Source organism: Homalodisca vitripennis, chromosome 2 (genome assembly GCF_021130785.1).
Source record: "Homalodisca vitripennis isolate AUS2020 chromosome 2, UT_GWSS_2.1, whole genome shotgun sequence".
Lineage (NCBI taxonomy): Eukaryota > Metazoa > Arthropoda > Insecta > Hemiptera > Cicadellidae > Homalodisca > Homalodisca vitripennis.
This window is the reverse complement of record NC_060208.1, coordinates 189,254,472-189,267,802: the sequence shown is the minus strand read 5'-3', so window position 1 is coordinate 189,267,802 and position 13,331 is coordinate 189,254,472. Positions and strand designations below refer to the sequence as shown.

General features: G+C 33.9%; 1 protein-coding gene across 1 annotated transcript in view; it reads left to right on the top strand.

Moving 5' to 3' along the window:
* Positions 1 to 13,331, top strand: part of LOC124355194 (proton-coupled folate transporter) — a 30,945-nt gene that overhangs the window by 14,974 nt on the left and 2,640 nt on the right. Inside the window, exons 4-8 of the mRNA XM_046806201.1 lie at positions 897 to 1,085; positions 2,675 to 2,935; positions 3,733 to 3,834; positions 8,935 to 9,072; positions 11,439 to 11,522. Of these exons, the coding sequence (XP_046662157.1) occupies positions 897 to 1,085; positions 2,675 to 2,935; positions 3,733 to 3,834; positions 8,935 to 9,072; positions 11,439 to 11,522 (774 nt within the window). The remainder of the gene's footprint in view (positions 1 to 896; positions 1,086 to 2,674; positions 2,936 to 3,732; positions 3,835 to 8,934; positions 9,073 to 11,438; positions 11,523 to 13,331) is intronic.

The window sequence follows — 13,331 nt, the reverse complement described above, 5'->3', positions numbered from 1 at the left end:
GCATGCAGAATCACATTCTGAAGTAAATTTTGGTGGAAGAGCTGATGCAATTTAGTAAAATAATTTTTTTATGGGACAGCTTTAGTTGACTCAAAACATTTATTATATAACTAAGACACTTTAACATTTCATCCTTGACTAAGAAACAAAAATGTTTTCAACAAAACACACTATCAACTAAACTGGGCTGATCTCAGATCATGTGGTTTTCCTCAAAATAATGATTTTCTGCAATTTTGTTTTAATTACAGAAAATGGAGCCAGCATTTCAGTTTGCTCAAAAATCAGGAAGGGATACTGCTTGCTCCAAATTGATGATTGTGCTAAAAATAGTTGAATACATACACAGCATCCAACGAAAAAACAATTTGTCTGTTTGTTCAAGTACAATAATTCAATAGTATTCTAAATATGCAACCCACGCCTTATTATAAATGGTTTGGTATATTTTTGTCAATTGGTGAACGCAGGGGACACCCATTCTATCGCAGTGATTCACACTTTTGTTTAAACTAACACATTTAATCATTATATTGGCTGCTTCTGTTAATTTGGAGTGTTGATAACAAGGTTGACCATCAATTGGATGAATTCTATTTTATTTGCATCTATAAAGACCATCCAACTCCATCAACATATTAGTTTATGTTTTACATACAGGTGTCCAGTTTTATCAAAATGAGATTTATTCAGCAGGACCAAAACATACTCCTGATATAAGAGCAGAGGAAAGTAATCTGGGCTACAGGCATATTCAAATTTTTAAACCATTTAAAACCCATGTAAAAATGTGTACATACTATTTTTTCCACTATTGCAGGACTTGAATGAGAGTGGTTGTGGTTAAAGTAATAATTTCTTAAATTCCTTTTAAACATTCTTGTACAATGTTGCAGACTCATGGTCCCTGCAGATGGTCCTGTATACAGCCACGTTTCCCGCAGCTCTGACTGGAGGTTCTCTGGCCATATTCATGTCTGCGGTCAGTTACGTCTGTGATATCACCTCCCCAGCCGAGCGTACTGTCCGTGTCACATTGCTGGAAGTGGCCTACCTCATCACCATGCCAGTTGGAGTTGCTGTAGGTAGGCCTATATACTATGTCTAAAGGATCGTTCAAAACGTTATATCGTGTATAGTACTATAATTAATTAAATTAAAAAATCGTCAAATTAAAATATTCTAACCAGTTGCGCAACTTAACAAGTTAGCATGCAATCAGCCTCTTTCTAGAACATATTTCTGGTGATAAGTGGTGAGTTTATGAAGTAAATATTATTCTGTCTTGTCATTAAAATCTTTGGAATCGCCCAGTAATATACATGGTTGTTTGTGAGCTATATCAGTTCGAAACATTCAATGGCAAGAAATCCATAGGAAAATTCTATCGACTAGATAGCCTGCAAAACTCTACATGTGTTAATAAAAGCATTGGAAACCTGTATATATGAATTCCTAGAAATAGGATTGACTAAATTATTTGATACATTGCATAATCAAATTGTAAGTACATTTAAAATAATTCAACATAATTCATAACTTTTTTCAAACCACACCAGATTGTTTAATTTATTTTGTCATTTACTTTTTTTTAAATTTTAACTCTCTTGTAATTTCCCCTGTAAGCTATCATTACACTATACCATGACTGTATGAACATAGAATTTCAAGTTTTTATGTCACAAATATTAATATTTGACATTGATTTTGTTTTACAAATATAAGGTGAAAGACATCTTTTACTACTTAACAAAGGTTTTTATTTAATTATATATATTTCAAAATTACTCTCTTAATCTGTATGTTATAAAAGATATAAAATAAATAAAATATTTGTAATTATTATGTACACCCCAAAATATGCTTATAATCAACAAAAATCATTGATAAAAAAAAAATATAAAATGAATTTTGCAGTATTTAATGGACAATTAGTGATCAATTATAATCAAAAGATTTCTAATTAATATTCAAACTACCAATTATAAATAATGAACAATAATGTCAAATAAATAAATAAGCTGAGTTATAATTGATTAACAAAAGATTTATTACAAAAATGAATCATTTTTATATATTTTAAAAGTGTTATTTTTAATTTCTACTCAGTTTTTTTTATGTAATACTAGGCTATTGCTACAAATTATATTGATAACAACAAGATTTTTTCAATTCTCAGTTGTACACCTGATGAGACAATGAGAGTACCTCTTCATCTAGATTACACTATATTTTGTAGTCTAGGAATTTCTGATTTTGAAAAAATGTATAGAGTTCATTTAGAGCGTCTCGATTTCTTTTTATATTTTCAGACAAATATGATTTCAGATTCTAGGAACAAGTATGTGACAGCGTCAGATTCCAGATGCTACACTAAGAGGAAGGTGAACTGGAGCTAAACTCAACATTTTTACTATCAATATAATCTCTCAAACTTTAAAGATATAAAAATATAAGTGGAGTTACACTTTCTAAAATATTACAATATTTCTACCACTTTGATGAGCATACAAAAATTTAATTAAACAGATTGAACATTTATGTACATGTACATCAATGTGTAAATGTACATCTCTCCATTGAAACTGAGTATCATCCATTTTCTACAAAAATCCTAACTTCCCTCTGAAGCCGAATTTTTATTGATGTAACATTGCACATGATTGTCTGACAGGATCGTACTTATTCAAGCAAGTGATGGGTCAGTCATTCACCTGCATGTTCCTGCTGAGTGGGGCTCTCATGATGACAGCCCTGATTTATGCCATCCTGCGGCTCGAGTGGTGCACCAACAAGACCAAACAGACAGCACCAGTCAGCTGTGCCGGCACTGTGGTGGATACTATCCGAGTAGTCACCAAGTCTCGCACCAATCATTACTCCTGCTACCTCAGACTCATCATTATCGCAATGGCATTCTACACATTCCAGAGAGGTATGATGCTATGCTCTCATAAAAACTTGTAAATGTATTTTTTATGCAATTCGTGGTGGAAAACTTTTCTGGATATTAAAATTAAATACAAATTCATTCCATTTTATCAAACAATGTATTATTGCTTGTGTGTTTGTGAATTTTATGTTATAAAAATGTATAACTTAAAAATGAATTGGAAAGTTAAAACTGTTAAACAAATTAGTTTTGTAAGTATAGTTTTTGAACTAAACTCTTTTATCCTCTCAAATTAAAATATCATACTACTACATTTATTGAAAACTATTTAAACAATTTTTTGAAGACCACCCTATCCAAAAACATTTAAAACCCTAATTGATTTAAAGAAACTATCATTTTATTATGTGTTGTCCAGATATTTTTATAATATTCTTGGAAATTTCAACAGCCAGGAACCCTATTACGTGGTTGAAAAAGACTGTGAACCAATATCATGTAAAGAATAAAGTCTATAGCTGATTAGACATTCCTCAAAATGTCCTCTCCTAAGAGGCTAGAAGGTTAAATCACTTCTTTAGATTTATTTTGGTAACATATGTAAGAGATTTAATCTAGTCAATATTAGACCTTAACACCTTCACTGCGGCTCTATACTGTGTGTTCTTGTCTTGTGTCAATTAATAGACTATTTTGCATTAGTGCGTCTGCCAAAGTCAATGTGTTCTAACCAGTAAGAATGGAAATCTGCACAATAGTGAAATCATGGGATAGGTTTAATATTGTTTAGTAGAATATGAATGGTAAAATATTATTGTTATCATGGTTAAATGTTCCAGATGAGAAAAACATGGCTTATCTATACACAACGTTGAAGTTCAACTGGGATATCCAAACTTACAGTACATTTCGCACATTCCAATCCTCTCTTTACATTCTGGGTAAGTCTTTTTCAAAGCTTGTAAGTATCAACAATCAAATTAACCCATTGTGGATCGTATTGTTTTGGCGCGCGGGCACCAGCGGGCACGAATTAATTCACGGTCAGCGGCCGCACGAACAGCAATGGTTGCGCCACATCGTATCGCTCGCTATTGTATACTAGAAAATTCAGCTGCGAAGGTATTCGTTCAGATGGAACATGGGCCTGCTGGGGTATCCGTGATGTAGGAACGATAACACACGAGCAAGGTTACGGCGTGACAGGGATGATGTCTGAATCATAGTCTAAATAAAGCGGGTCAGGCGAATCGATTGGTGGGCCATCGTCTAGACTAAACCCACCAACATGTACGTCTGCGTCGTTTAGTTGTGTCACTAACCTCAAAAGTATTATAATAACAACTGAGGAAAACACCCAATCAGAAGCGCTAAAAAGCAGAGAGTAAACTCATAAGAATGATTTTTCAACTTCGACATACAACTGCAACTGTAGGATATTTATAAAACTTTTGAAAACTCTAAACGTAGACCGTTGTTAAACACTCTTAGTAGACAAGTGAAGACGATCGCCCGATCTATCAGACATTAACAGAACTATTTGGAGGGAAATTTAAAAGCAGACCGCTTTTGCGACCTGAGCTCGTCACCGTGCCGTTAGGCCCGGCCGCTGCGTGACGAGCCCAGCTCGTCAGTGATCCGCAATGGGTTAAATGGCATGGACCTAACAGCTGCCTTTAATTGGTTAATAACTTTTAAAGTTAGACTGGCACAAATATTTTTAAGAATTTGTCAGGGAAAAATTATTTAATCTTATATAGATACAAATTTTGGATCCACAACATTTAACCCAATGATCGTTTATCAATATGCTTTGTCGTGACTGTATTGTTTTAAGATATGTCACTTTATTTGTTTGTTAAACTACTTGTTAAAACTTAAGTAGACTAATTATTAAATTACGAACAATGTTATCTAGTGTTTCAGACAATTAAAAAACATGAAACTTAAACATGAAATAACATATTAGGATTAACTTAGAGATTTCCTGTGACTGTCGTTATTCAGATAAACGATTATAAGCGTCTTAACCTGTTAACAACGACGTATATTCCATCGGGTATACACCGGGCTTTTGTAAAGCACTTTGTGTGCTCTATGGGGTATACATTGCTATGCATTTCCATATTGCGTTTTTATTGTTTGCCTGTCTTGGAGGCTTGTTAAATTTGATACCATGCTTATAAAATACCTCAGACTATTGTGTACCCTATCCGGCACACAATTGCATAATTTTTAGGTACCCCTTGGTACACTATAACATATAATATTGAAATTGTTTTTAGGGGGCAAAATTGCGAAGCCTACATACTTTTCTTGTTATATTTAGACGTTTAACGTAAAACAAACGATTACTATTGTCAAAAACAACGGTCACTATTATTGAAAAATGTAACAGCATTAAAAAGTGCAGAAATTAGCCGTCATGGTGAATGTTTTAATATGTTCTATAAACCTTTTTTCTAAAAGACTTAAATCATATATTTCCCCAGACCCCAAAATAGGACACTCACTCTCATCATAATTTAAAAATAAATGCAATATAGTGCCTTCCACATCTGTGATGCATCTGTGCCAACACAGATGTGATACTGACAAATACTACTCAACTGCATGCTCACCAGATGTTTTGTATACTGTTTGGATGTTATAAATACATGGTTAAAGTGCCTAAAATTATAACGAGTTTTAGTTTTTGGCTCCTTAAAAAATCATGAATTTATAACACTTTTGAAATATTTTGTATTCATACATAAGTTTTGCATATAACATGTTCATGAGCAGTTTAGCTTACCTTCATCATATACTCAGCAATGGGGAAGATCCAAAATTAAGAAGTGTTCTCTTTTGCAAACTTTCAATTCGCGCAAGTGCAGATTGAGAGGCACTACCCCACACTTAAACACCGTACCTAATTAAGGATTCAAACACATATCTATAGATGAGCTAAGAGCGGTGTTTGGTAGCAATTTTCTTAGAAAATACCATTTTGCCACTATAGCTTTCAATCTATCTATAAAGTTATTTACATGGCATTCCCACTTAATGATAGAATTAAACATTAACCCTACGTATCTTGTGTTAGGAACAACATTTAATTTTTGACATTGAGAGTCATTTATTGTATCCATTTATTTCTACTGTTTGTTTCCGGTCTTTAAAATAGCTTTTGAACCACATATTTGCTGTACTCTTAATTCCAAATCTGTCTAACTTGTGTAGTACGAGATCATGATTCAGGTAATCAAATGGTTTGCTCAAGTCTAGAAAAAGACTTGTAATAAGTCTTCCTTCTTCTAGATTGTCAATCAAAGTCGGTAAACTCAGTTAGGACTGTTGTGGTTGATTTTCCTTTAGTGGAACTATGTGTCGTTAGTAAATTGAACTTCTCGCAATGGTCAAAAGTCTTCTCAGAACAATCTTTTTCCAGCATTTTAGAGAAAGTTGGCATTATTGATATTAGTTTGTAATCACTGACTACAGTTGTACTGTCTTATTTACGTTTTGGGTAAAATTCTGCTGGTTTTAAGGCTGAGAGAAATTGTCTTTGACTCAATGATTTGTTAATAACACTTGTGAGTGATTTATTAGTGTTTCAGTATTTTTGTAGACATGTCTAATTTTGCAGAAATTTTTTGTTTGTGACTTTTAATAATATTATGTATTTCTGTTTGGTTTGTATATTGAAAATTATGTAAAATATGACCTGTGACTGGGGTCCTGTGTAGGTTCATAAATGGTTTAGGATTGTTTTGAAGTATTCTCTAGGTGATATTGATGAACAAGTGATTCATATGATATGCAATTCTGTATAGATAATCTTCTACATGTCATTATTTATTATCTTCCACAGAGCTTTGAATTTATTTTCTGCTCTATTTACGAAACTAGCTGAAGCTTCTTGTCTTAATTTTCTTAGCCTCATGTCACAATCTTTCCTAGCCTTGGCTACATCGCTTTTATCTTGGGCATTATTTGTTATTTAATATCTTAGAAGTATCTGGAGGAAGTTTACTTGCAACAGGCTTGCCTTATTATCTACAAAATGTTAATTGTTTACTTTCTTTTTAGTTTTTATTTTTTTTAAGGTATATGATAACTGTTGAGATAAACAGTTTGTATAAGCTTCTTCTGCAGTATTTGTGTTGTGTACTTCATTCCAATTTTCATGTAGTAGTGAGACATTTAGAGCACTAAAGTTGTTCTGGCAGTAATTTCGGTTCATCCTATTCTTGTAAGAAGTGATTTCCTGGTTAATTTTGACATTTTATGTACAAAGTTGTGCAGTGTGGTAAAACATCTAATAACAGGACGGGGTGATTTTCTGCTCTTGTCTTCTAGCATCTCTGAGATTAGACTCAGTGCTTGATAAAGGCTGACAGATGGAGGTCTATAAATTCCTGCAATGTGTAACCGGCTTTTATTCAATGTTGCTTAATCATAGCCACTTCACAGATTAATTCCTGACAGTATTTTGCAACAGGGATTGTGTCTGTCACGTGAACTATGTTTTCTTTAACGTATATTGCTACCTCTCCCTTAGTATGGTTAGTTCTACTAAAGTAATAGGCTAGTGTGTAGCTAGAAATTTTGATATTTTGTAAGTTTCTTTGTCAAGTCCAAGTCCTGTACTTAGAAAGATCTTTGGTAGTATTTATCAAGAAGGTGAGTTAGTCTTTATATTTTTTTTCCTTAGTCCTTGGAAATATTTTACTGTAGAAGTCATTTTTAGGTTAGCCTGTTTGTGGAATGTATAGAGTATACAAAGATTCTGTCTGGTTTTGAATTTTTATATTATGCTTGGGTGCCCATACAAAAAAGGATTTGGGAATATTATCGTCCTGTAATAATTTACTAAATATTCTTAAATTACACAAAACACAACTGTCTTATAACATTTCAATGTGCGGTTTATTAGTTCATAAATAGTGTTCTAAAAAGTACTTTGTACAGCTTTAAAAAGCAGTAAAGAGTTAATTGGAAGAGTACAAGTCTGAGTGTTAGCTGTAATGTAATTTGCCAAATCCTACTATAAAGTTTCAAGAGAGATTTATAGAGCTTAAGTTTAATGATACTATTGAGATAATAAGGTAATCCCACTTACATACCTTGTCTGCAGATATAATTAGAACAATAATTAGAACAAATTTCTAAAATTAAATAATTCGCTGATACTTCAACAGCATTTTTTCTAAATTTTTCAATTTTTGTTTTATTTTTAAATGTTTTTATTTTTGTATTTTTTTAATTATAGTTTATTCTATATTATTTCAATTGAATGTTTGTATATTCTTGATTATAGTAACAAAAACTGTTTCTTACGAGCCAGCTGTTTAAAAACTCTTCTTTTTTACCGCTATAGGGACAATGTCAGATCTCAAATGCTAATTAGCACTTATATTTGGAAGTAGAATTAGGATATTAGGGTCTCATTTTAAAGATATAATTGATACCCAACCAAACTGTTAACATTTTTCTTGCAAGTTTTACACTTTTTTAGTATTTATAAACAATAAAGTACAAAAGTACTTGAGATTCTTTTTCTAACAAAGCTATACAAATATTTTAAAATCAACAAGCATTTTAATGTGTATTCATTAAATCTTCAAAATGACACACCTCTCATAATTCTATAACAAAGAATAGGGGTATGAGTGTTTTGAGGTTTAACATTGCCATTATGGGACTAAAATCAGGTCAGTACAGCCAGATAGAAGTCTGAAATGTCAATGCTTCATCTTGGACGCTTTCTTTTATTATATTTGTAATATTGATATTTTTAAAGGTGCAGGGCTTCTTGAGGCACACAGGATCTAAGATGGTTGTTCTGCTCCTCACTTTTAAGACTGGCCCTGCTTTGCTTAACAGTTACATTCCACTAAACTTACCAGGGCTAGCCATAAATGAGTTAATAAACTGGTTAATAAGTGAAGGACCTTTTTTTATTTTATATTAGGCATAAAACTTGAACCCTTTTGTCTAGATTATTATTAGGTGTGTTGGTATTGGAGTCCTATCCATTGCTTTTCTTTTGTTGGCAGGCCTGCTGTTGGGAGCACCTGTAGTGGGGAAACTGCTTGGGCTAAGAGACACTGTCATTGTGATGGTAGGGAGTGTCTCGCATTTTGTTGCTCGAGCTATTTTTGCCACCACCTCTCACCCAGTTGGATTTTACATAGGTATTATATTGCCTTATATTTTAAAATACTTTTACTCTGCACTACAGTGACAATGATAGTTGTAAAATTTAAGTTTTGTAAAACTTGGTCAAGTCAAATGAAACAAAACAAATTAAAAAAGTCTCCTGAAGAAATAAAACAATAATAAAATAATTTTTTTTTTTTTTATTGGAGAAGAAATATACATTCATACTATGTTGAAAACTATAAATTTATATTTATTGGAAATGTTTGCAACAGTATCAATAATTACAAATTATATAAAACTCAAGAGCTACAATAAAATTTTCAGTTAAGTACTCAAAAGATTTTCACAGTAAAACTAATTAGTCTATCTTATTTAAAAACTACATTCACTGTTTAATTTGAAGTACCATTAAAAGAGTTAAAAAAAATTAAATATGCTAATATAGTAAATGTACAGACCACATGAACCATGTGTGTACCGTACACAATTGTGGCTAGTACGTATACCACATGTGAGCTCGTACACACTTATGGCAGGTACGTATACCACATTTGGGCTCATACACACTTGTGGCTGGTACGTATACCCATTTGGGCTCATACACACTTGTGGCTGGTACGTATACCACATGTGAGCTCGTACACACTTGTGGCTGGTACATATACCACATGTGGGCTCGTACACACTTGTACTGGTACGTATACCACATTTGGGCTCATACACACTTGTGGCTGGTACGTATACCCATTTGGGCTCATACACACTTGTGGCTGGTACGTATACCACATGTGAGCTCGTACACACTTGTGGCTGGTACATATACCACATGTGGGCTCGTACACACTTGTAGCTGGTACGTATACCACATTTGGGCTCATACACACTTGTGGCTGGTACGTATACCACATTTGGGCTCATACACACTTGTGGCTGGTACGTATACCACATTTGGGCTCATACACACTTGTGGCTGGTACGTATACCACATGTGGGCTCGTACACACTTGTGGCTGGTACGTATACCACATTTGGGCTCATACACACTTGTGGCTGGTACGTATACCACATTTGGGCTCATACACACTTGTGGCTGGTACATATACCACATGTGAGCTCGTACACACTTGTGGCTGGTACATATACCACATGTGAGCTCGTACACACTTGTGGCTGGTACATATACCACATGTGAGCTCGTACACACTTGTGGCTAGTACGTATACCACATGTGAGCTCGTACACACTTGTGGCTAGTACGTATACCACATTTGGGCTCATACACACTTGTGGCTGGTACGTATACCACATGTGGGCTCGTACACACTTGTGGCTGGTACGTATACCACATTTGGGCTCATACACACTTGTGGCTGGTACGTATACCACATGTGGGCTCATACACACTTGTGGCTGGTACGTATACCACATTTGGGCTCATACACACTTGTGGCTGGTACGTATACCACATGTGGGCTCGTACACACTTGTGGCTGGTACGTATACCACATTTGGGCTCATACACACTTGTGGCTGGTACGTATACCACATTTGGGCTCGTACACACTTGTGGCTGGTACATATACCACATTTGTGAGCTCGTACACACTTGTGGCTGGTACATATACCACATGTGAGCTCATACACACTTGTGGCTGGTACATATACCACATGTGAGCTCGTACACACTTGTGGCTGGTACGTATACCACATGTGGGCTCGTACACACTTGTGGCTAGTACGTGTATACCACATTTGGGCTCGTACACATTTTGCAGTTAATACTGTAAGTAAAAAAGTACACAATGTTAATACTTAGATTAGTGTAAAAAACCATAAAATCTTTTAGAAGTCATCTTTGAGGACCAGAAGAAAAGTTTTCTAGAAAAATAAAAATGGTAATTCGTGATATCAGATCAATCAAATTAAAATAACCGTAAAAAGGTTAATTCTATATTTTGCAACTTGTTTAGTGCTGCAGCTTTAACAAATCAAAATCAAATTGTTTACAGTATTTATCAGTTTATAAGAAAATTACATGATATATGTCAATGTTTATCTCCAAAATATAAATGGTTATTCAAACTTCTCTTTAATCTATGTATCAAGAGAATTTTGAGATTATAAACTGAATTTGTATAAATTTGTAATAGTATACATTTGTCAATGATTTTATTATTTTTCTGACTCCACTTAATATGCTACTGTACTTTATGAACAACTTTGGATGCCCCATCCTGATTACTGAAAACTAGCAGTGATTATTATAAAGGGCTGCTCATAAATTATGAACACAAAACCAAGAAAAATTAATTACATGAAAGTAAATATTTTCATGCTGATTAGAATAAAAAGGATGAAATTATAATGAACTTTTGTTAGTAAACGATCTGTTGTATAGGGGCAACATTGGGGGGTCTGGGACCTGTGACAGCCCCTGTGTTGAGGTCCATCACTTCCAAACTAGTTCCAATATCGGAGAGAGGTAAGTTGAATGTCATTGATTTTGTTTCTGTGTACAGGACTTATATATAATAAATCAGAAATAAAAAAGGTGAAGTTAAAAAAAAAGTGGTTCACAGAAAAACTTGAGTTTAAATATTCTCCCACCGGTAGACAATATGCTCTAACTATACCAATTTTAAGTTACTCTGAAGTAGTACAATACCATTACTTCCATATATATTTGATCCACTACTTCCTATACTACACAGATATTTCAAAACCTATATTTAAAAAATTAAAAAAATGTGTTTCAAGAATTTTACAGTATATATATTATGTAGATTAGTCACAAATGGAGGCAGTTAAACACTAGTTCTGTGTCCATGCAAACTTCATTAATAATACCCACAAGACAATTTGAAAATGAAAAATGTTTTAATATACATTACCAGTAACATTGAAAAGGGGAAAGAACAAAATTATATAAGGAAAGGAATGAGAGTATGTGCACTGGTACTGCAATTGTCCTTTTATTTCTAAAGAAACCTATTCATGAGAGATATCAGACCCAAATTCTCTGAAAACTTGACACCCTTACTACCAGATAGTTATGCACGAAAAACTCATTCAAGCACCTGAGAGTAAATTACATGGATTATGCCTAATTTATAGTAACATATCAGGGCTTAAGACGTATTCCATCAGTGTCCAAACTGCAACTCACAACTCAAACAGATAAATTTACACAAAGCATCATGGTGTTCGATGTGATTACTATGAGCACTTTGGATAACATGAACAGTGCTGGCTTGTCATTTAACATCATGATGATGCCTTTCTCATGATGTTGTCATGCTTTTTGTGACAGAGGTATTTGGGTTGAATGTGATTCAGTCAGAACAATAATTCCAAAAGAAGCAGAGTAACCCTATAATATTTTGAATCCCTCTGATTTCAGTAAATCTGTTGAAGTATGAAGTGCTCTACACCATCACATTTCCTGTAGGAACTTAAGAAATTCGCTTCTCAAGATACACAGAAAGGGGTATTGATATCATAGCCAACAATATTGACTTTAAAGCTTTGCACCCTGCTAAGCCATCAAACCAGGGATGATAAAGCTAGAGGGAAGACACATAGCCCAAAATCATATTCGTTGGCAACCAAAGTCACTGCCAAACCATAAGACAACACAGAACCATTTCAACTTCCCTAACATTACTTTATAGAGTACAAAACCAGGGTAAAGGTGGTAAATGAGAATAAGCGTAACAGTTTCAAATGCTGATGATGACTCATGGAGTCTTATTATCTAATCGAGATACAAGCAAAGGTTTCCACCCACCTTCTTCTGTCCCGAATCTCTCGACGTTAACGCCAGAAACAGACATCTCTCTTTTAGGTATGCCCAATTTTCCCAATATTTAATATAGCCACTTAAAACTTTAATATAGACAGGGGAGGAAAACAACACATATTTTAAGCTCTACTGAGGTCTCAAAGAAACCTTTGTTATCTGATCAAGCTACAAATGAAAGCTACAATCCACCTTTGGTCATGACTTGACCTTGAAGTCCATGAAGGCAGGCTTTGAGAATAAATGCAACATCTCCTAAAGTGAATGTGGTGATATAACTGTATGTCTTCATAGATTTATTGAACAGGAGAACATATAACACACTACTGTTCAAAATATTTTCTGTTTTACCACTTATTACTATTTTTCACGTAGCATATTTATTGCTGATAAGTAATAATTAAGTATATTTCCCCCGTTGCCGCCTTTAAAATAATTTTAAAATGAACAAATTGTTTGTTGTCTGTATACATAGAGCCAAAATTTCAAGAA